Raw genomic sequence first — 25,477 nt, forward strand, 5'->3', positions numbered from 1 at the left:
CAATCGCTACAGAAATAATATAAAAGTGTATTCCTTGTCTAAAAGTAGTATCTTATTTTCCACATAATACATTTACTGCAGCAACCTACAGTAAAACTGTTAAATTAAAATCTTACCTTCCAGTTCTCTAATTCTTCTGCCAGCAGTAGATTTTCGCAGTAGACTCCTTCCTGAATTGAATAGAGTAGTTAATTCATCCAGAGGACTTGTTAAATGTCTACAATTGGTTGAATTGAACGGCAATGATGGGAGATTTGAATGTGATTTTCTCTGTTCTGCCTTTGCAGTTTTTATTGGAGAAGAGAAATGCAGCTTAGTCAATGGACTGCATGATCCATCAGTTACAACTGGATTTGGTCTATGAAGTATTTTTAATGAATTAGGGTTATTTGTCTTCTTTCCTGTGTTAACTAACAAGGCATATGGACTGTCTGTGGGGAAAGTAAAGTGTGTGAAAAGTTGATAAGAAGCTGAAGATGGTGGGAGAGGTGGTGGAAGAGGTGGAGTAGAAGGAGGAGATATTTTGCTTGCTACATTAAATACAGACAGAGCAGGTGATGCCGGTCTTTCATTATCTGCTTTTTGGTGTTTGGAATACTGAGGTGAGATGGGACTGGAACACTCTGATTGTATAGAGTAGTTTAGATTTGTTTCAAGTACAGGGAGTTTTTGTACTTCAAGTGGTGTTAAAGGGGATTCATCAGAAGCAGGAGAACAGGTAACTGGAGTTGGAGGAAACACAAGAAGAGGGGGACGATGAGGAAGGAGATTTGGAAATGGAGCTGGAATGTCACAAGTTTGTCTGCAATTTATATCTGCTTTCCTACTAGCATAAAAGTCCTCAACAGTAACTAGATTCATGTTCTGTACACATTGTTGAGAAAGCCCTGTCAATACAGCGTTACTATTAATTTGATCCGGAAGAAAATATTTCATCTCCTCATAAACTGATTCTCCTTGCTCTGGGCTATTAGATTCTGTGAAATTCCTCCTCCTAGCGTTGCCAACCATTTCAATGTAGACTGGCTCAGTTTCATCTTCTGGTGACATATACAAAGTAAAAATTCCATGGTGAGGTCCATCGGCTGAAGCTGCTCTTTGCATGGTCCCAATATCACGATGGCCTTTCTTGGTTACAGTACATAAAGTCTTTATTTCTCCGGAATTTTGAGCAGATATCTCCTCATAAGAGCCACTTAGCTTGGTGTTAGGGCTCCTTTTTGGTTTTGGTGGTGGATTTTTTTTCATTGTGCTGTAGTCATCACTGTGGGGCCTTGGCCGGGTCAGAGCTAAAAAATGTACCATTGTACAAAACAAATATTGTTAGCTTTAGGTATGATAACTTTAAAAAAAAGTTTTTAAATGCATATTTCCACAAAAACAAACATTTTGTAAAGATCTTAACAAAATTGGTTTACCAGGACAAATGCAATCATTCTTAATGTCAACATTTCACTTCCACACCAGCACCAGTACCGCTATACATTTCTTCTTGAGATGTTCACTGTTTGTACCTAAATCCTTCACCAAGCACAGACCAGCCTCGAGGGCCCTACCTAACAAGTGAGTGAGTGTGAGTGTGTGTATATATACTTAGTTAAGTTATGGTGGGTAAAAAAAATGACAAAAACCCTCCACAGTAAAGCATATAGCAAATGGAAATATTACTGTATGCTCATTTGCATATCTTAGACAGGTCTGCGACCCTGCCTTTCACCATTATCACCCAGTACACAGCGCTTCCACTGCAGCAAGGGATTCTGGGAAATGACATGCAAATGAGCACACAGTGCTACCTTTTTCTTAAAAACCATTTAACACATATATATGTACACACACACACACACACACACACACACACACACACACACACACACACACACACACACACACACACACACACACACACACACACACACACACACACACACACACACACTAAGCAGAGTAACAAATGCAAATACTGTACTACTTTTAAGTATGTATCACATTTTCTCTATTGTGTCTTTACACCTCTACTGTAAAAATAGAAAAACAAATCTTTACACATCTACTGTTCAAGTAGGAACTACAAGTACCCTGAAATCTTGAATCTTTTATCACCACAGCAATGAAGGTATCATTTCTTCCCAACATTTCTTTTACTATTTTCTTTTTTTATAAACTGCTTTTTTCTTGACCATTAAGTAAATCTTCCATAACAATTTTGAATTACCATTGTATTGCTTGATGTGCAACCTGAGCTTGACGTGGCTATGCTATGCTTACATTTTCACTAGGGATTTGACCCACATCCCCTTAGTTTATAAATAAAATGGAGGTATTGTTATTCTGTAATGTACAGTACACACCATGCTGGAAAGAATGGCACCTATGACAAAGATACAAACAGTATAAAATCTCAGCAAAGAAAGTCTAACAAAGCTTTTTACAGTACTGTATGTTCACAAGCAGGATACACAGAAAGAAGGATATTATAACTAAAGAAAAGGAAGGCTGGGTGATAGTTATAAGGATAAATTGAGCACTAGAAATGAAAAATCAGACACAACCGATAATCACTTATTTCCTGTGAACTGAAATGGAAAAATGCAATAGGGCCAGGTCAGATACACCAAAGAATACAAACAAAAGAGAGAACTGGTAGAAACATCAATTGTTTACTTTATTTTAAAGTGTCAGTAGCTGTTTGAGGGAGCTGATCTGGAGCAGAGATGTGAAAACTTAATAAGATTCTTTTCGACAACTTTTCGGTAAAACTTTTGAAGGAGTTTTAAAATCTTAGAAAATTTTCCTTGAAATTATTTGGCCAAAAAGGTCTAAAAACGTTCCTGGAATGTGTCTAAATTCTAGTGAAATTGTCTCAAACTTGTCTGAATTCTAGCAGAATTGGTGAATTTAAAACAATATCCAGTTCCTGAAATAGGAATTTCTCTATTATCAAAAAAAAACAAAAAAAAAAACATATTTCAGGCTATGTTATTGAGTCTTTCACTGGGTGAACAGTCTGTGAACTTTTAAAACAGCACATTTTCCATTGTCGAAAAAAGGCTACTTTTGCATTGGTTCACAAACTTGGGCGAAATGTTGGCACATCTCTAATCTGGAGAAAATGTTTTGCAAGTGTTGAAGTAAATAAGGTGCCAGAAACTGACCCAGCTTGTTAGAAAACAAATTCCATGAGAATTAATGCTATACATTACTCAAAATTTGGAAAAACACAAAGGAATCACATTTTCCTCAATGAATATAGCAGATGATGGCTTTGTAATATTTAAATTGAGTTCAAGTTTAGTACTGAGGGGGTATGCTTTCCCTTCAGTATGCGACAGTATGTAGAGCAGGTCTTTTCACAACTAAAGGAATAAAGTGATGAAATACAAATAGTATTATGCAGAAATTCTGCTGTTAATGCATCTAACCTTCATTATCCATGTCCTTAGAAGCTGCTAAAAGGCAAGCACTAACTACTTCATATGAAGCACTTAATCTTGTGGTAGGGTTTCTTTTTGGTTTTGGAGGAGGCTGTTTCCGAGGCGATTGGAGATTACTACTATCGTCTATGCTTAACACAGAGTGCAAGGAAAGAGATTTGATAGATGATGACTCCACAGAATGTACCACATTTCCAACATTCATGGGAACAGGGACAGAACCAGAATGAAAAAGATTAGGCATACTGCAGCCCACATAGCTGTATTCAGAGACCTTCACACCTCTTTCTTGAATTCTGAAAAACAGACAATAAGCAAAGAAACATTATACACAAAATAACAATGAACCAGATGAAGCAGACAAACATATTGGTACAGTAAATGGCCTTTAAAGCCTATTGCCCCAGCTCTTCCTGGTGGATGCGTACAATAATTTTCTAACAAACCAAGTTCAAGGTTGTTTCCTTTCTAATCTGAAATGCATGTTGCTTTTTTTTCAATTAATTATTTCCTTACACTGAAGGTGGGTGAAGTTCAGAGTAATATGTTTTGCCACAAGTTTTCTGTCAAGTGAGATGTATGTCAATACCTGTGGAGCCTTATGTTAAATAAAGCACCTTTTATGTTTGACAGAAGTTTGTGTCACCCACCCTTTTTCTATCTACTTATTCACGCTCAGCCTGCACGTACCCAACAACCTGAAAAGGTATGAGAGTCTGAACACTGCCACTGTATAAAGTCAATCTGATGTGACCTCCATTAGAACAGTGTTAGGAGGGTTGCCTAATGAACTAACGTGGTCTTAATAGCATATACAGGGCCGCCAACAGGGGGGGAGAGCCGGGCAAAGTGTCCCGGACCTGGTGGCTGCGGGGGCACTGAGCATATACTGTATACAGCATTTTGATGCAGTTCGTTTTACATTCCAACAAAAAGTATTACTAACTTTTAATGATTTTCAGAGTAGCCCAGTTAGCTGCAGTCACTCAGTGTTCTTTTCACCTTTGTGCAGAAGCATGACAGAAATACGCATATTGTGTATTTACCTAAAAATAATGAATTAGCATGATCTAAACTCTAGTGAGATCACATCATATGAGTTGTATGAAGTATATCTTATCTTAATATAAGATCTAAATTGATTACAGTGTCATATCAAGGATGATTTAGGCCTTTGATGTCTCAATATATAGTTGTCTTATACGATTGAATGAAAGCCTTATGTCCTGGAGTCAAACAGTTAGCTAGATCTAAATGCCTATTGCTTAGTACTATATATTATAGTAGGAGATTCTTGCATAGTGGGTCATCATTTGGGGATGTCTGTATTGTACCTTAGTAGAAAAGGTACATTGTCTCCCATGCTAGAACAATGTTACATCTACAATCTTTAGAAGGAAAGAGTGATACAACTATGTATTTAAACTTCCTGTGCAGCAGGTAGGTCCTTCCCTTACTGAATAAGTGGTGACTTATACTGTAGGAAGGAGATGGGACCATTTCAGTTTTTTTTACTATACCAGTGGTGCACAACCCATAGGTCGTTACCCCTTTGGGGGTCATCAAAACATTAGAGGACTAATGGGTCTCTGCTTTTGAATGGGAAACCTGCAACATTAATCTTCCCATCGAAACAACAGAAACTCATCTCTCTCCGAGTCTCTCTAAGGCTCATTCAGATAGCATGTGTGATGTCGTAGATGCCCGAATATGTGCATATCCATAATTGGGCATATCCCTATTCGAGCATCTATGACGTCATCCAGGCTGTCTGGATGGAGCCAGAGAGACATGGAGACGGCTTCTGTAGTGCAAGTTAGTATCAGACATAAGATTAATGCTGCAGGGTTCCTATTCAGAAGCAGGGACACCTGCAGAGATTATCCTCTAATGTTTTTTCGGGGTAGACATTTAAATTTAGGGGTCATTGCTAAAAAAATAAGGTTGTGCACAATTGTACTACACAACGGTTACACAGCATTCCTGTGTGTTACTAAATATTAAAAAATATATGTGTGCTAGTGAAGCACTCTGCCTATCCAAAAAAACAAGTAACAAACAAAAGAAACATAGGGCCTCATGCAGAGAGCATAGAATTTTAAAAATGGCGAATTTCATAAAAAGTAGCTTTTTTGGAGAGTTTTATTCTCCATATGCAGAAAAGTGCGAATTCTGCTATGTTTAACATGGATATGTGTGGCGAGTTTAAATTGGCGAGATGCGCGCTTCAGAAACGTGTAAAAACAAATTCGCGCCTTTTTTTTCCCCTTTACTATAGGCGGCGAGCGCCATCTTGCCATATTTTCGTGGCGCGGCAAAAATGCGAGAATCGCGCCTTTTTTTGGCGCGAACAGCCGCTACTTGCCGTTCGCACCTCTCTGCATTCGGAGAGTTTTAAAAATGGCGCGATGGAGGTTCTCGCCAGCCGCGAGGCGAGTTTTAAACATAGAAATAAAAAAATGGCGCGTTTTTCGCAACTCGCCATTTTATGCCGTTTTCTGAAGGAAATTGAACAAAAAATGGCGAGTTTTGAAATAACGATGCTCTCTGCATGAGGCCCATAGGCCCTAAAGTATCTCCCTCCAAAATATCACATTCTCAAGAAGTAAAAATAAAAAGGGAGGAGCCAGCAAACACAAAAAATTAAAGCAAAAACACTCACATTAGCTGAATCAATCATTTACTGGATCCTCCCTTTTATTTGAATTTAGTGCTAAGTATTGTTACATAATTGCAGTTATCTAAAACAAATCCAGCACGGAAATTGCTATTAATACAGTTGTTTTACTTATTTTGACTTCCATCCACTTACAACTTCCATCCATATGTGAGACAGATTCATTTTGTAATCTTTTATCACTTGGTGCAAATAAGTTAACACATAAATGGTGACTAGGAGTTCAACCTACAGTACAAGTGTATGCCACAGTGCATACTTCCCTTTCACTCACACACATAGCAATTTCTAATTTGGTGTTTCATCTTCCCAATGGTCCCAGCACTCCAGGATTTCACAGCCTCTAGGAAAAGGCTCTTAAGTATGGACACATGGTCTTGCGAAAGTGGTTGGTAGCAGTACTAGAAGCCAAGGTAAACCTTAATTTAGTAGGTAACATTCAAATGTTTCTACATTCAGATGTAGCCAATGTTATTAAAACCAACATGCCAGGGGAAGAAGAGGCCATTGTTTTAAATCAGCCATGCGTGAGAAAGTGACAGGACTATTGCAACATTTCAACCACAGGACCGTGCCATGGGTTGCAATAATGTTTTCTACATCTCTACACAAGCCGTCTTTCATGCTTTATCAAGTATGCCAATGAGACTTTACATAAGTACAAAATAATCCACTAATAATACAACAAAGGTATTGGAGAGTCTGTCAGATACGGTAGCTAATTTACTTCATAATATTCAACCACATGGGAAAAAAAATAACAATACAATGTGGGTGAAGTGGATAAGGATAATAATGATGTTACTGCTAAAAATCATTGTATATTATTGCAAAGTTGTATTAATATTTGCGCAAATATTTTTGTAAACATATGGGAACAAAATGACCTAAACAGATGTTTTTTTCCCCATTTTTTGCCGAAGATTGATTGTGTGTGTGTGTAGTGTCTAGTTTATGGATTGATTTACCTTTTAGAAGCCTCTACTTGACTACACGTTGTTTCTGAGCCCACTGTATTATAAGTAGTATCTGTTTCACTACGAAGTCTGTCTTGTTCCCGAGAAATATCAGACGCGTTCTGGATGACCAAGGAATGGTAAGTTTGATGTCCCATATTCTCTACAGTTTGAAAGAAGTCTTTCATGCAGGTAACTTCACTTTGTTTAATGTTCATCTTCTGCTGCAAACGTTGATGGGCAAGAAATCTCCTTACAACTAGCATAAAGAAACAAATGAATATCAAAAGAAAAAGAAAGAGACAAGAATAAACTGTAATACTGTATGTTCAAATGCAGCGGCCATTATTTTAACAAATCACACGGTTTATACCTCAGAATACCCATGTCATGGCGCGGGATTGCTTCCAACCGTACCGCCTTAAGAGGCGAGTGCATAAAATGGCATTTTAGTGTTGTGGCTTTTAAACACCTGAAATTGACACAGTAGCACAGTACTGTACACATTGCAATTCATTCATTTCAATGCATTTCATTGCATTTAATTGCACACAATTCATGAAATTCAAACAAATCAACCGCGATAAACACGTGTGTCAAGGGTGATTGGCCGCGTTCATGCTGCGTGGAGTACAGCAGCGCACACGAAAACGCGCCATGATTTCTTAAAATAATGGCCGCTGCATCTGTATATAAAATACATTAGTTACAATAGATTTTGCTAAGAAAGTGAACCAACCATCAAGAGCAAAACTAATCATATATAGGTTTGTCAGTAAATTGTGGTAGTGCCGATCGGGCTACTATCACATGAAAATTCCTATTGAAGTCAAGGAGAGTTCCTTTCAAATAGTGCCACGACCATCACTATTGCAGGTTAATAAATAACACCCTGTGCGTATTGATAATGTTAAAATATCCTATTCATTGGTTTAGTGTACAGAAACCTGCTAAAAAAATACTTCCATCAAACTTTACACTTGTGTATATATAAGGTCCCACCTATTTATTAAAAGTGTGTTTTTAAAAGTTGGAGTTGTCATGCACTTTCTATGCATGATTTTCTTTTTCGACATTGGTGTGTCAAATGCTACAACCAACTATGTGGAGGCTATTGTTACACACTGTTAGGCCTGAGGAAGGACTGGGTCTTATCAAAATGTTACTGCTGTATTTTTCTTTAAAGGTACCCCTTTTTTCATACTATGTAATTTGTTTTCAAAATATAATCTGTTAAATTAAAAACATATACGTAAACAAGATAAACTTCTTTAAATTATTCTGAGACAGTTCTGATCTGCTAAGGTCACTCAAAGGACCTGAACCTACAGTAAGCACCACATTTTGTTTATGCTATGAATATACATAAGTAAAGAGCAATGTACTGTATTACTGTACAAATCTTAGTGACTGATGTTTTCTTCTCAAAATATATGCTTTTACTCCATCTCCATCTGTGTGGCGAAAGTGATTTTCATATTTTTGCATGAAAATATTTAAACAATGGTTTTTGAGTCAGTTTTAATGCGATCTGGAAATCCATACACCTTGTATTAATCTCTTCTGGCTGCAAAAGCGAGGGGCAAAAAGTGAAGCAAAATATTGCACTCGATGTATTACAACAAAAAATCCCATTTGAAAGCAATTCAGTTTGTTTCTGTTGATAAATCTGGTGTTTTTTCTTGCCTCAGTTATGCAGCCAGGAGATTTTGATACAGTACATAAGCCCAAATATTTTTCAGGACCAACTGTGTATATAGAGGATGTTTGTCCCACGTGGCTATTTGGTCATGTGACTGCACCAATTGCATTAACATGCAAATTAACATGCAAAAAAAAAATACCCAATAAAACACACATATGAACACGTCGCTCGCCATACAAACGACAACAAAAAGAGCTACCTGGTGCATGGGGGAAAAATAGCATAGAACACACAGATCAATGATCACAGAGGATCACAAAAAGCCCCCAATAATTGCACTCTAAATAGGTGACACTAACAATAATAGTGTCAGCTCAATGAAATCCAAAATAGCCTAACCCCTAAATGGGGTCAACCGCTAAGGTCACACTAGAGTACATGAAAATAATAAAGTTTTATTAAACCAATAATTAATTAAAACCCGACGAAAAACCATAAAAATGCATAGATAAAATCCCCATGTGTTGGATGAAGGCAAGCAAGGTAAGTAGTGTGTTATAATGCTTAAATAGCACAAACAACTATAGTGCTGTAATCAGGTGTACAGTCACATATAAGCTGTGCACAAGGCTGTGCAAACAAGAGAACAACATGCAGAGCCTTCGGCAGAAAGGCAATGCTTATGGCCACCAGCAGGATCAAAACAGGTCATACAATATGGTGAGTATACAACCTGTAAGCATACAATGTATGTATGCATGTGAACAGCTGCAGCCCAGGAGAGTAACCGGAGCAGACCTTGCCTCCAGACAGCACCGCGTGATCGTCAACGTGCTGACGTCACGCTTCCCGACGTACGTTTCGCGCATCACAGCGCGCTTTCTCAAGGGGTAGGAGTAAAACGGAATGATCAGTGTGGCCTAATATACCCTCCCCAATCAAGGAGGAGCGAACTGATTGCTCATCATAGTGGTATAGAGCAATAGTACCTTGAAGGCTCTGTGGGTTTCCCCAACATATTGTTTTCCAAAAGAACATTGAATCAAATAAACTACCCCTGTAGTAAGACAGTTGATAAAATCTTGGTAGTGTAGATAGTTTGTGATTTTGAGTCAGTAAACGTTTTACTGACTTTAATTGATGGACAGGCCTTACAGCGTAAGAAAACATATTGTGGAAAACAATATGTTGGGGAAACCCACAGAGCCTTCAAGGTACACATCCTGGAACACCTAGGTTCGGTTCGGAATGGACTTGATACGCCGGTTGCCAGGCACATAAATGACATACATCAGGGAGACGCCTCGAATTTACGCTTTATGGGCATTGCGCATATACCCTGGGGCCCACGCAAGGGCAACTGGGATACAAAATTGCGACAATACGAATGTAGGTGGATCAATACGTTAAACACACTTACACCTCATGGACTTAATGAAGGTTTCATTTTTTCTTCCTTTCTCTGATTGTGGCTTGAGGGATCCCGGTATATAGGACCTTGCTATTTACCATCAGCTTAGTAGGTTCCGTTTTGACTCTATAGGCGGATCCGTCAGAATAGTTCACCCCTACACCTTCATACTACCCCATATTCATTTTGCGTCTCCTCGGTTTTGTCGCTTATTGTGCCTGGCAGCCCCTGTGTGTGCTTTATTGTGGATATCATTCTGCACATTTACTATCTCTTTCAGTATTCTTCTATGTGGGGTAATTTATAACATGCCATTTCAATTACTTATTTGGTTTTCCTATTACAGGGGTAGTGTATTTGATTCAATGTTCTTGTGGAAAACAATATGTTGGGGAAACCCACAGAGCCTTCAAGGTACGCATCCTGGAACACCTAGGTTCGGTTCGGAATGGACTTCGCTATTGCTCTATACCACTATGATGAGCAATCAGTCCTCTCCTTGATTGGGGAGGGTATATTAGGCCACACTGATCATTCCGTTTTAATTCTCCCCCTTGAGAAAGCGCGCTGTGACGCGCGAAACGTATGTCGGGGTAGCGTGACGTCAGCACGTTGACGATCACGTGGTGCTGTCTGGAGGCAAGGTCTGCTCCGGTAACTCTCCGGGGCTGCAGCTGTTCACATGCATACATACATTGTATGCTTACAGGTTGTATACTCACCTTATTGTATGACCTGTTTTGATCCTGCTGGTGGCCATAAGCATTGCCTTTCTGCCGAAGGCTCTGCATGTTGTTCTCTTGTTTGCACAGCCTTGTGCACAGCTTATACAGTATGTGACTGTACACCTGATTACAGCACTATTGTTGTTTGTGCTATTTAAGCATTATAACACACTACTTACCTTGCTTGCCTTCATCCAACGCATGGGGATTTTATCTATACATTTTTATGGTTTTTCGTCGGGTTTTTATTATTATTGGTTAAATAAAACTTTATCATTTTCATGTACTCTAGTGTGACCTTAGCGGTTGACCCCATTTAGGGATTAGGCTATTTTGGCTTTCATTGAGCTGACAATATTATTGTTAGTGTCACCTATTTAGAGTGCAATTATTGGGGGCTTTTTGTGATCCTCTGTAATCATTGATCTGTGTGTTCTATAAAAAAAAAAATAACCCTCATTTTTACAGTGCTGCATGTAATATGGCCATTGAAGTCTTGTTTGGGTGAGCTACGTCACATTCCATATACACTGTAATTTGGTCTACTACTAGAAAAATAAACAGTTCGTTGAATTCTTTTTGGCTTATTTAATGTTTTTACAAGGGAACGGTATGGTGGTAGAAAATTGGCATCAACCGCCCTGCTATTTACTTAGGTAACTACTGTACAGGTAATGACTCATCCAGAAACTATATTTTTGAAATTACACAGAGCCTCTTTGACCATCATACAAAGAGTGACTACCAAGATTATATCTAAGTAGAGTGTTGTTCCTACAAATATGGGGATACCATTAAAAAAGAGAGGGTACCATTGTCCCTACCAATCAGAGGTAATCAAATATTTCAAGCAATACATGTGTTTTTTTTTATGAGAGAGAGACAGAGAGAGAGAGAGAGAGAGAGAGAGAGAGAGAGAGAGAGAGAGAGAGAGAGAGAGAGAGAGAGAGAGTCCAATTTTACTGGAGACCCAAGTTGCTTATATACCTTCCCAAATACACCTTTATACAACTGTGTTAGTATTTCAAATACTTAACTAAGCGTTAACTTAGGTTATGTCAATAATGTACCTCTGTGGATCTGGAAGTAAGTAGTAATAATTTTCCTACTGCTCTGGTGTACCATTTATGCCCCTGTATCCTCCTAGCCCTCAATCAGAATGGGGGGCGGGGAGGGGGGGGCAGTAACCTTGAAGGCTAGATTGGGCTGAACATAATTACTGTAAGCAGCTGATACAATCCCCAACATGCATTTACAAGTGAAGGACCAGGAGGAGGGTTGATCTCTCCTATTAATGTTTAGTTTGTCCTTATAACTTAGACTGCTTTCTGCATTTGACGTTACAGTATATTTGCTCCTTGGCGCTTCCTGGCAAAAATTAAGTCTCATCAGCTGCATCAAGATGCAAGTTTATCAATGTCGTAAGGGTCACGCAAGTCCCAGTGTAGACAGTGCTGATAAATGTGTTAGGAGTGTTGAAAAGGGATCATTTAACTTTTATAAATGGTCTGGAGGGAAAAGTATACCTTTTTGGAGATAACGACGATCTGCATCAGGCTTGACACTCAGAAGGGGTACACAAAATGATTAATCATTTACAGTAATAATTTAATCTACTATAGGTAGATTAGAAGAATGGTCAAGAGTGTAGCAACTACAATTTAATGTACACATTAATGCACCTGCGTCTCAAAATAAAGATTAATTGCGCTATAATGTCAACTAGTATAGAGGGAAAGTAGGCGAACAACGTAACAAAGCAATGTAGAAAACCAGACGGATGTTAGGTTGTATAGCGAGAGATATTAGCAGCCGAAACTGGTGGGGATGGGGGGGGGGGGGGCGGAAGAGGGCTGGGGGGAGGAGGAGAGAGAGATTGAGAGAGGAATGGGGGAGAGAGAGAGGTGGGAGAGGAGAGGTGGGTGAGAGAGAGATAAAGAGAGAGGGATGGGGGGGAGTGAGAGAGGGATGAGACAGAGAGAGGGGAGAGAGAGGAAAGTGTCGATAAGTCTAACCGACATACCAAAAATTCCAGAAAATGGGAAGGGGGCCTGATAAGAGGTATCACTAAAGTAAAAGTGGGACACATGTTTCAGAGAAAGATAAGTGCTAAGGCTAAGTGGAAATGGGAGGAAGGACTTCTTCAAGGAAAGCGGGGTTGATTCGTAGAATAGCCTGCCAAGCGAGGTGGTAGGGGCTAATACAATAAGGGGATTCAAATATACTTGGAATAGACACATTTTAAGTATGAAAGAAAGCAACTATGTTCTCAGGTTTATCAGCAAAGACGAAAATGGGCAGAAACCGGTGGGCCAAGTGGTTCTTATCTGCCATCAAATTGTATGTTTCTATTCTCCTGGATTTACAGTATGTAGCATCTCCTGTTATATATTATACTGATATTTAATCAGTTAATTTAACATAAATTACGTATTTTACAAAAATAAATAACATTCTAATTAATATACATTATTTGTAACATTAAATACAATTATACAAGAAGAAAATATAAATAAGTACAATATTCATTAAGTACATAAATGACACTCATTCTGGAGACTGTGTCCCTTCACAGTCAGAACATTTAAGAAGATGAATGATAGGATGGACAGTTAAATCCAGGTAAAACAGCCACTCTCAAGCGGGCTAGGACGACTTGTCAGATCCAACTTGCAGTAGCCACTCCTCCACAGCCAACTCACAGCCGCCTACAGCAGCTCACCGCCGCCCGTCCACCGCGATGTTAACCGCCTAACCTTACCCCTTCCCTAAAAACCCCTAATGATGATCCCTTACACTAACTCGTTAAGTTCTTACCCTAAAACCCTAACCTTAACCCTTAATGCTAATCTCATCCTAAAAACCTTAACCCCTTATCCTAAACCCCAAGCCTTAACCCTTTACCCTAAAGTCCATAATAGGAACCCTTACCCTAAAACTCCTAACCTTAACTCCTTACCCTAAGCCCCGAACCTTACCCCTTACGTTAAAAAGCTTAACCCCTTACCCTTAAACATCTAAAGTAAACACCTTAATAACTTACCCTAGAGGCAAGACGGCCAACCGCAAGTTGGCTGTCGACAGATAGCCGACGGTGAGTTAGCTGCAGAGAGATGGCTGACGGCGAGTTATTTCCAGAGAGGCGGCTGGGGGGTGAGTTGGCTGCGGAGAAATGGTCCACAGCGAGTTGGTTGCATAGAGAGTTGTCCCCACTTAGGCTGGGGACAACTTTGAAATGTAATTTTGCAAAGTAAATTAGAAATGATGAACATTACAACTTTGCACTCAGATGACACGAGGTGAAAACATGTCATTATACCCTGTAATCCAGCTATAAACTTTGCCTTTTTCTGAACGGTTTGCTACAAAAAAAAGCTTAATAACATTATATCTACTGTCCATGATGTCCTCAAATTATAGTTACCCTTGTATGAAATAGCTGACATAGAAACTACCATCCAATATAGTGCTTTGTTGAATAAAGTAAAAACAAAATATAAAATAATGTGGTATGAAATGTTTGGCTCCATTGTTCATGAGCTAAAACAATAAGGTAATTCCCATTTGCAGAACCTTATACATCTGAGTTAGGTTTAGACAACCTTGTATTCTGCACTAAAACAAAAACTTGTCATATTGTATAATTAAAAGTAATGTACCTGTGAAAACAATGCCTTTCTTATAAATAGTAATGTATATGTTAAAAATAAGACATAATGTACAGTATAAAAGCAGTTTGGCTACCAATGAGGCAAATGTTTGGGTTGTTATTATTTTATTATTGTGACCCGACTAATCTCTACTGGCCAAATAGGCGTTCAATGCATTGTGAATCTATGACCGGGTGACCCCAAAAGCATAAAAATGATTGATATGAATATAATCATGATGCTCTTTAACCCTATATACATAATCTTAGCAAGACCTAGGGAATGGAAATTGTTGTCATGAACGCCATTAGCCACTGAACACATTGCCACTCCTTAAATATATGGTAATTCTTTCACATACTGTACTGTAAGTACTACTTAGAATACCTTTAATATTAATACGGGTTGTTTACATTTTTGAATCTCATTGTTTAGCATGGCATGTTTAATAAGGGAGAGTCAGCGTTTTATTTTACTGTTTAATAACATTCCTCTTACTGTAGGTCTGAATTACATTAGAAGACTGTAACAATGCATTTTATTGGACAAAAGCTATTAGGAGGGATGTTGGTGCAATACTTACAGCAATTACTGAGCTGAATATAATCCTAACAACATGTAAATCTTGATAGCATAGCAGTTTATACAAAGTTCGTAGAAATATAATTATGGTAGGACTATAAATTTATGTAACTGTATTTGTAACCATGTATTATTTGTCTTAACTCTGTGCCCAGGACATACTTGAAAACGAGAGGTAACTCTCAATATATTACTTCCTGGTAAAATATTTTATAAATAAATAAATAAAATAAATATACACAACAATCTCCTACTTATAACAATCAGTAAGTACACTGTACTCTTTCTCAGACATATTTAGGTGAAGGAGGTATAAAACTGCCAAAGTGCTGAGACTATGGAGACAACTCAGGATAGTCGATAAACATTCAGCTAAAGAGGGTGAATTAGCAAAGTATCCTGTATCTAAACCCAGGTCAAAAACTGGTGCAAAAACCCTGTATAAACAAGAGAACCCAATTGCCTTCAAAGGGAATATCTTTCCTTAATAAATCGTGTGCTTTTTTTTGCCCTAGCTTTGCAGCTTGAATATTTAAAAAAAATACAAAAATTGAATAACACTAACATTTACAATACAACAATTAAATCTTTAAAATATGCACTTATTACCTTTCTGGCAGATTATAAATGCACTTATTACCTTTCTGGCAGATTATAATTTTCTTCTGCAGCTGAAGGCACATATCGTTGAGTTGGTCAGCATGCCAGTATTTCAGAAACACTTTTCGAACTCCCATCTGAAATATAAACAGTTCAAGTTTGTTAGGATGCTATTTGATAATTTGCAAGACAGAAAATACAGTGTTTTAGTTTTGCTATGCAACTATATGCAACAATTAGTAAACTTACACAAAAAAGAATCGAAATATCCTCAAATGTTGGGTTGAAAGTTTAGGCTACGTCCATAGAGGGGGGAGCCATGCTGAGCAGCACTGATGCTGAGGCTTGCCTGCTCCGTCAGGAGCGATTCCATGGACTGGCAGGCGAGCCAGCGCGCGCGATCGGGGGCTGGGGAAGGGGGAGAAGGGGCAGTGACGTCGCTAGGCCAATAGCCCGCGAAGCGCCGACGTCAATGTCACTGCGTCAACGTCATGACGCTGCTTCGTGCTGATTGGGTGTTTTCAGCCGACAGTGCGCTGAGAAACAGGCTCTGCTGTCGGCTGAAAATCCCAGCGCCTCAGAATGCCTGCGGACGCTCGCGGAAGCCCCCTCTAAAGACATCCTCATTGAGGATGACGGGGCTCCTCGCGGAGCATTAGCACGGCTCCCCCCTCTATGGACGTAGCCTTAGTCTCTATGTAGGACGTTTGCACTTGGTGTTTTTTTGGTGAAGTTTGTTTTTTTATTTTCATGGCCTTTTTACCAGCAACAAATGTCCAAAATTTGCCACAAATATAAATAACTGCAAATATTTCACATCTTTGTTCCTTAAGTTTAACATGCAGGTAATACTCAAACAACTGGAATTTTTATTCTAGTAACAACTCAAATTTTACAAAACATGAAGTTCACATTGACCGTGCACATCCCATAACATAGGTATAATTACAGGATCCAGCAAAAAAAATCTTATAATTTGTAAGCAAATCTGTAAATTAGGCAGAATTGTGCTTCTCAGACGAAATGTGTTCAATGATGAAACAGGTAAGTTAACGTTTTCGATTTTTGTATTGTTTATGTCTTTTTGCTTTATTGCCAATTGGAAGAGATGTTTTATTGCAACTGCTTTAAGCTGAAAAATAACACATACCGTGACTGTTTTGGGTGCATAGACTATTACCAGGTTGCAGAACGTATGTAGAATATTGTGGTTAGAACATGCAGTATATATCAATATAAATGCCCTGTTCAGAATCAAATGCATGTTATCTACCACCTGCCATGGTTGAGTGGATTCATTGTTTTAAAAATGTGTAAGCATGAGAAGCTTCAGACCAGGTTTCAAGAACTGAAGATAAAGAAGGCATATTACCTACCTTCAACAAATAACGCTACATTGGATATTATTTGAGAAACATGTATTGGTATAATGAACTGTATAACAAAGATATATTTTTCTCAGTTTAAGGAGGATGCCAGGGACATGTAAACAAAAGCAGAGAACTGCATAAAAAAGTCACCTGCTATGCATGCCTTTAACTTGCACCTCCTCCTACCGCTGGGAAGCCCAACAGGTATAAACAGTCTGTGCTGGAATAATGATATTTCTTTGCACAGCATTGAATAAAGCTTGATTTCACAAACATGTAAGCTGATAGCTTCAATTTGGTGCCACATGTAATACACAGGATAAGTTGATGAAAGGATGGCTAAAATAAATTTAATGGAGAACAGCACTTTCCTAATTACTAAGAATCATAGTATTTTTAGTTACGTTAGTTTCATGGATATATACGTTCAAATAAAATAAAGATTTACAAAGTTCAAAAAAAGAAGCCACTGGTATTTTTAAATTTGAATGTTTGCAACAAAAAACAACAATATGTATTTGGCAAATTCAAGGACATTAAAAAATGTGGAAAAAGAAAAACAGAAAAAAGCGAAACTTGGCAAAAGGACCCCAAATTAATGTGAAAATTGGAGAATATCCAAAAGATTGAAAAGAAATGTAAAGAATATTCACAAATTGGAGAATATAAAAAAAAAGAAAATATATATATATATTTGAGAATTTTCATGAGGACGCAGAATAAAACCCTACCAATCGAATTTAAAAACATGCAGCCATCTCTAAATATGAAATTTTAAATGTGTTTATCGAGTATGGCTTAGATACAGTATATCGTTAATTGAACTATTCTCTACTTGAAATAAAGGGAGAGAGAGACTCAAATTTAATAAGTGTTTCCAGTTGTGTATATATATCTCCTCAAACATCCCAACAAAAAAGGTTAGAGAGATGCTTGTGCTGAAAAAGGAGCACACCTGAGGTACCTGGCTGGGAGATATACTAATAGCTATTCAAAGTATATTTAAATGAGTCCTGTCCGACACTTCCTAAAAGGATTTTCATGCCAATTATATAGAGTTGATAAGCTTAAGGCACCAACCTAATAACTAGAATGGTGTCCGACCCAACAGGATTAGAACCCCCAAACACTGTTTTTGTAGGCCACAGCATAACTGTCACATCCTACTTTTGAGCTGCTCACTGCTAACACATGTAGCTAATCTAGCAATTAACATATCTCACAGGTATCTCAGTTGTGCTCCACAAGTAACTTTAAACTGTAAACCATGAAGCCAGGGTGAGGGAGCTACTACACATATGAGCACTCATTTTGGTGCTATTGTACATGATGGATATGCACAAATATGGCTACGGTATAACAGAACAGGGACAAAAATATTCACTGTTCCATCTGCCAGAATGCGAGGCACATACTGAACTGAAATACTATATTTTAAAATAAATAAAACTGTACAAACTGTGGGAAATTATTCAGCTTGTTTTCCACAGCACACAAAGTATTATTGGGTTGACAAGTCTTAGTCACCTTATGAGGAATGGGGTATGGTGTCAGACCCAACAGGATCAGAAGTATGAACCCACAAAACCTCTGTTATTCAGAACAACAGCTCTAGCTAAACCAGCTGATGGTTAGCACCACTGTCACAGTATACTTGTCCAGTGTACATCTGAATTGCTCCAAAGGCAGACAGCCTGACGGGTCTCCCCAACAGCTGCTTCCCTCTGCACAGCTCAAGCGTGCTAAGGGTTAACATTTGCTTGTACTTTGTGGAACATCAACCCCACCCACTGGAATGTTAATGAGCAAAGAAGACAAAGAACTTTGTGTTCACAGCTGCATTGAATCTCAACAACCCCAGTATACATCTGCTTTGTCTCAAAGGCGGACAGCCTTTGGCGCAGCCAAAGGACAGCTAAAGGGTGTGAGCCGTTTGCTGCCATTCGCTGATGTTTGGTGATGTTAAAGTGATGTTAAAGCTGCTCTATTTTAATCTGAAACTCACCATCCCCTTTATCCATTGTACCCAATTTTTCAACTTTATCTGTTCATGAAATACCTGTGAATTGACTGTATAACCTCCAGTCTTTTAATGTAACCATGTATTTTTATAACTCTGTGCCTAGGACATACTTGAAAACGAGAGGTAACTCTCAATGTATTACTTCCTGGTAAAAACATTTTTATAAATAAAAAAAAAATACTTTGTTTTGAACTCTACTTCTCATTGAGTGCTCATACCTATACACAGCACGTTACCCTCTTCTGGATAGAGAAGCATACAGTATCTAATAAGCAGTCTTTTGCCATGAGACACCTTCCATCAGGGGAAGATACCTTATAGTCCATTTATTTGAACAGGCTATAATGTATTCCAGGACCAATGATGCTTAATGGCAGAACACTACTAAGTAAGTATGTCTTTATCCTGTATAATGTAAGATTAGAAGTATTACTAACGCAAGTCACCAGCTCTCTTTGTTATATTACTTACTCTTCATCTGCATTTTTTACTGTGCTTCACCTTGTTTCTACTTGTGTGTGTCAGAAAACCTGTGTTTTATTTAATCTACCTGGACTCATAGCCCTCAGTACATATTATTACTTTGTGCTTAAAGGCCTTTCAAGGTTACAATCAGAAAAATAGATATCCCTTAGAGGTATGTTAGTACTAGACAGTGGTGCACTGCTAACCATCAGTTTTTTTTAGCTCAGGGGTGAGCAAACATTTTATGCCGAGACCCCCTTTTTATCCATGAAATTTCTTGGGCCCCCCCTGCCTGATGTAATCAAAATCACATGAAAAAAAAGAAAGTTGTATTTATATATATATATATATACACACACACACAGTTTGTAACTAAGCCTGCTCAGGTCCCCCCATGTGCTGCTGAAAACGGGTGGGTAACAGACAGGAAGAGGAGGGCTTGTCTGTGTGCAGTGAAGGCCCCGCAGCAAGGCCCCACCCCCTCTGACACAGACAGAGCAGGGAAGCAGTCTCAGCACGGAGCTTCTGGCCACCAGTGCACAGCTCTGTCTGCCCCCAGGTTTCCCCACACGCAGCCTGCGCCCCCCCCTACATAATCTTGCGCCCCCCAATTTTCTGCAGCCAGCTGGCTCACCATCCCGCAATGCTCCCCACTTCTCCATCTCTGCCTCCGGTCAGCTGTGACAATGCTCCGACTGGCGTCTGACGTCAGATCCAGGTCCGTCGCTAGGTAAGGGCTGGATCTTCCGATAACTCCTCTGCTGATGGCTCCGTTCTGGATGAGACTCCCACTCTACGCGTTTCGCCACATGTTAGCATTGCGGGATGGTGAGCCAGCTGGCTGCAGTTACCCTCTCATACACTATTGCAGTGTGATATGCCGGTTTTTTATTGTTAGATTGTGAGTACATTACTTTTATTGCTATAAACTTTTTTACCTTGGTTGATTGCGCTATGCCAGTTTCTTTCTCTCAACATTGGGCCACTTCCTCCTGAGAACCTGATCCACCTAGATGACAACTATACCGTCTACCAACCACTGACTGTATGAGTCAACCCTGCCATTTTGACTCTTACATCTTGTAAGTAGTCAATCTATTAGAGCCAAGCCGTTTGGAGGTTTTTTTCCACATTGCTATTCTGCTGCACTTAAATTATTTTTGTTTCCTCCCCATGATCCCCTTGGATTTTGTGTGTTCAACAAAACAGCCCTAACCAAAAAAACTAAGGAGTTCCAAGCTGCCAAAGACAAAGGCCATTACACCCTGATTCTATTACTTAATCTCGCTGCAGATTTTGATACTTTAGACCACTCTCTTATTCACAGTCTCCATAATCTTAGCATCTGTAACAGATCTGTAGCCTGGATTTACTCTTACCTCTCCCATTGTACTTTCAGTTTCTCATTCGCTAACACCTCCTCCTCCTCTCTCAATCTTTTGGTGTATATACCCCAAGGATTTGTCCTGGGACTTCTTCTCTTTTCAAACTTTCTCTGGGTGACCTTATCACATCTTTTGGGTTCAAATATCACCTCTATGCTGATGATACACATATTTACCTTTAAACCCCTGACCTTCCACCTGTTGTACAGACCAAAATCTCAGTTCCTCTGCTATAGCACCCTGCATGTCTCTCTGCCGACTCAAACTGAACGTGTCAAACTCGGATCTCCTCATAATTCCCATCTCATTTACTGTTGGCAGCACTATCATATAGCCAGTATCACAAGCATGCTGGCACATTGACTCCTCCCACACAGCCTCTTCTCAAATTAACAATGTAGCTAAAATCTGTTGATTTTTCCTCTGTAACATTGCAAAGATATGCCCTTTCCTGTCAATCTACTACTCAAACTGTACCTCAGGCGCTTACTCTCTCCCGTCTTGACTATTGTAACCTTCTACTGTCTGACCATCTTGCCTCTCACCCATCGCCTCAACAATCTATACTAGACATTGTTGCTAGAAACGCTTAACGCTCTCCTAAATCTGTCTCTGCATCTCTCCTACTGAAATCCCTCTCCTGACTTCCTATTAAATTATGTTTTAGTTAAAAAATTCTCCTTTTAAGGCTATACACTCTTCTGCTTCTCCTTAGATCTCAGTCCTAATTTTTCGCTTTTGTCTACCTCTCTTGTATCAAAAGCCTTTCACTCACTGCCCTACACCTCTGGAATGCACTCCCCTCAATATCTGACTATCACCCTCTCTCTCCACCTTTAAGGCTCATCTTAAAACACACCCCTTTAATTAAACATGTGTAGCTTTGTTGGCTTATCATATATATCTCATATGCATTTACAATGACCCCTTGCAGACAAACTAATCATAACACCCACCAACTGTTTCTGTAAGTTATCCCTACTTACCACTTAGATTGTAAGCACTTCAGGCAGGGACTCCTTTTCCTAATGTCTACTTTTATTTATAAGTGATTATTTCTATTATGTATCCTATTATTTCATGTGTATTACTACTATAAAGCAAAATGTACATGAATGGAACTGTACAAATAAAGCTATAGATGCATGCTGTACATAATTTTAAGTCCTTGTTGATGGATCCTCAATGATCTTCTAGGCACTGTGGTTGCAAGCCTCTCTTCTCCACAATGCTCCAACAAATGTTCTGATTTCATCCTCCTGCCTTAGTTTTGTCTGTCATCTTGGTTATTTGATATCCCTTGAAATACAGTTGCGTACTATCTTTGTTCAACAATGGTAATTTCTGTGTGCAATATATTTGGTCCACTGCCATTTTAATTTCCTCACTCTTGTAAAGATGTTTTTGAACTCATTCTTCTTTTTCCTGTCTCCTTTGATAATACCCGGTATAGATCTCCCCATACTTCTTTTAGTTGTCTAAAGCTTCTGAATTTTCTTTGCATTTAGGATCCAAGTGTCACATCCATCCCCAAAAACTAGACTTGACATGAAACACACACACACATATATGTATTTATGTGTTTCATTGAAACTACTGTATGCTTTCAGGAATGGATGTGAAACATGGATGCTAAAGGCAAAGATTATTTAGGGTTTCCATGAAACACACACGTCTGTTTCATGAACATTTTGTTTTCTGGAATTCCAGGGGTCCCTATTTAGATGTTCTGGAGGGACCGACTGAGCATATATTACCTGAGCAACTTTGAGAGGTCAGTACTCCTGTCCTTCTATTAGAAGTCAGGCATATTGATCAAGAAGGAGAGAGGTTAAAAGGTTACTAACAGCTGACTCTGATCACCAAACGGCATTTGAGCGTGTTACATACTGTGGCAGGATGACCGTGGTTAATGAGGAGGCAACACAATTCTTCCGGGGAAATAATATGCTGGTGGTTTTATTTGTCCAAAAATATAACAAAACAATGGGTGCTCTGTCTCTTTAAGTAAAACAAAACATATACCAAAAGTCTATCCCTTTAGGGGAACTAACTAAACAAAAGCACAGTCTATCTACCTGGCTGGCTAGCTAAACTAGACCAGACCAACAATATTCAGTAACACCACTTGGCTCCTTAACTGGGAGCTTTATTTCCCTCGGGACAGCATAAATATGATTAGCCTGTGTCTGTCTGTCAGCTCTCTTCTGTCCTCTCTCCGTGTCTGAGAGAGACTGCTACTCCAGAGGCATTGCCTCTTCCTCTTTTAAAAGCAGGTGAACTTACTTAATTAGGATCACCTTTGGACTGCCTAATCAGTGGGGTTAACTCCTCGCATACTGGAAAGCAGGCATACTGCCACCTCCTACTAATGTACAGTACAGTATACAGAGTCTATGACTCTGTCACAATACACTATTGTATATTATTCAAGAACCTTAATATCTACAATGTGGAACTATGAACAGATGGATAGAGAAGTTCTCTCTGTCATAGCTGGAGTGTAGACATTTTATGATTAAACTGATGGATGTACAAATATAGAAGACTTTAATTTACCTACTGTACTAATAACCGAACATATTCCATAATAATGCAAAAAATCACAGTTTCCACCAGATTCAGTGGTAGTGACAATGCAGAAAATTACAGATTATCTTGCCATAATGCAGGGAGTAATGCAGAGTGCTACATCAGTTCGTTTGAAATCCATACTGATCACAAACCACTTTTAGATATACTACCTGAAAACAAACACATACCTCCTGTCTTGTCACTTTGAATACAATGGTGGTGTCATGCTAAGTGCTTATGACTACATACTTGCCTATATCTAGCAAAGTCCAGTACAAAGTCCAGTACAAATACTGATGCTCTGAGCTTCCTGACTATACAGATAACACCTGTGCTATTACCCCCAGCTGAAGTTTTGATGTTGTAATCTCTCCTTACTCAACTCTTCAAGCTGACCAGGTCACAGAAATGACAGCTAATGACCCTTCAGTGACTCAGGACATATCTGCAAACAAGAGGTAAGGCTCAATGTATTTTTTCCTGGTAAAATATTTAAAAAATAAATAATATTCAGGACCTGGTGAGCTGACTGAGGAGTTATATTCAAACCATGAACATTGACTTTCTGTTCATAAAAGGATCTCTGCTCTGGGGGAAAAAGCATGTAATTCCTGAAAAAGACATTGAACCATTCTAGTAATATTACAGGCAGAACATTCAAGAATTGTGTGTATAAAAACATTAGCCAGAAGTTATGTCTGGTGACTGAGAATTGAAGCATACATGGAAAAAGTTTTAAATGAGTGCAGTGCATGCCAAGCTACACAATATAACCCACAAAAGGCCTAACATTTTTATGTAAGTTACTAAGGAGCATTGGTTCAGACGTCATATGGACTTTGCTGGCCCATTTCAATGGAAGATTTCGCTGATAGTTGTGGAATCCTACTCAAAATGGCTCAAGGCCTGACTTCCAGGTTCCTGCTTGCTGAAAATGTCACTCCATTCTGGACAACTGGAGTCAGTCAAGGCAGGCTGCTCATGGAATGTCATCTTAAGACCGTCTCAACCCAGACATATAACAAATTACATGACTCTGTGCTCCTTTATTCCACATAATCTCATATTCAGTAGAAACTATGAAGTGGATTCCTGAAAAATTCACTGAGATCACTAGACTTGTCTCCCATAGGGTTTACACCACAGATTGACAAGACTTTTATTATCATGTTGACCAGTTACGAAGATGCGTATTGCCTTTTGAAGAACCCCAGGGTGAGTTTCATCTGGAGCAAACTATTGATGTTATCATTGTGAGAAGAAAAAGAGAGGAACTTCGCTCTCAACCCTAGACTGGGGGTGGAAGGGATACTGTGTGCTGCCAGGGAAAAGATAAAGGCTATATGTGGGGTGATGGATTGTGTCAAAGAGGCACAATCCACTCAGAGTATCCCTCTAGTAAGCGCACTCCAGTGCAGAATATATTATATATATCATTCTGTGTGATCAGTATGAAACTCTAGTGAACAGTTAAAAGAAACTTTAATATTTTATATTAATCGTAATAGTAATAATAGTAAAAACAGCGCAGAGTATTATACTTCTAGTGTATAGGATTTAGAATGACATAGCTCAAAGATGGAGATTTGTGGGTATAGCCACAACGAGATGACTGTGCATGTGGGTACACTGATACCTTATATGCACGTGTCCAGACAGCGTAAATGCATACACCCTATGTGTGCATTGATGGAAGTGTAACGGATTTTCTGGACCTGACTGACCCACCCAATCTCATATTGGCCCCTGTGGTCTAACCAGCCCCCATTACATGGTCGTGTCTGGTGGTGCACCTGTTGGAAACAGGACTCCTGAGTTTCCCGCATGATGTTGTGTGGGGATTGTCAACCCAGACAGGCAGCTGAGGTAGTGTGCTTGAGTCCTACCTACATACAGTGCAGCGCCTCCACCTCATCAGGATCTCTGCGTCCGCAAGGAGATGGTTCTGATGAGGAGCTCCTTCTTGGTGGTGCCTTCCGC

At 39.1% G+C, this 25,477-nt stretch overlaps 1 protein-coding gene across 6 annotated transcripts in view; it reads right to left on the reverse strand.

The window, feature by feature from the left end:
• The window catches only part of MYO16 (myosin XVI), a 539,667-nt gene that overhangs the window by 73,705 nt on the left and 440,485 nt on the right, over positions 1–25,477 (reverse strand). For 5 of the 6 annotated variants that reach the window (XM_075590716.1, XM_075590715.1, XM_075590717.1 and 2 more), the window contains 4 exons: positions 15,721–15,817; positions 7,080–7,326; positions 3,423–3,730; positions 117–1,289 (listed from right to left, as the gene is read on the reverse strand). In XM_075590716.1, the coding sequence (XP_075446831.1) occupies positions 117–1,289; positions 3,423–3,730; positions 7,080–7,326; positions 15,721–15,817 (1,825 nt within the window). The remainder of the gene's footprint in view (positions 1–116; positions 1,290–3,422; positions 3,731–7,079; positions 7,327–15,720; positions 15,818–25,477) is intronic. The other variant, XM_075590720.1, reaches the window with a different exon arrangement.

Source organism: Ascaphus truei, chromosome 3 (assembly GCF_040206685.1).
Source record: "Ascaphus truei isolate aAscTru1 chromosome 3, aAscTru1.hap1, whole genome shotgun sequence".
Lineage (NCBI taxonomy): Eukaryota > Metazoa > Chordata > Amphibia > Anura > Ascaphidae > Ascaphus > Ascaphus truei.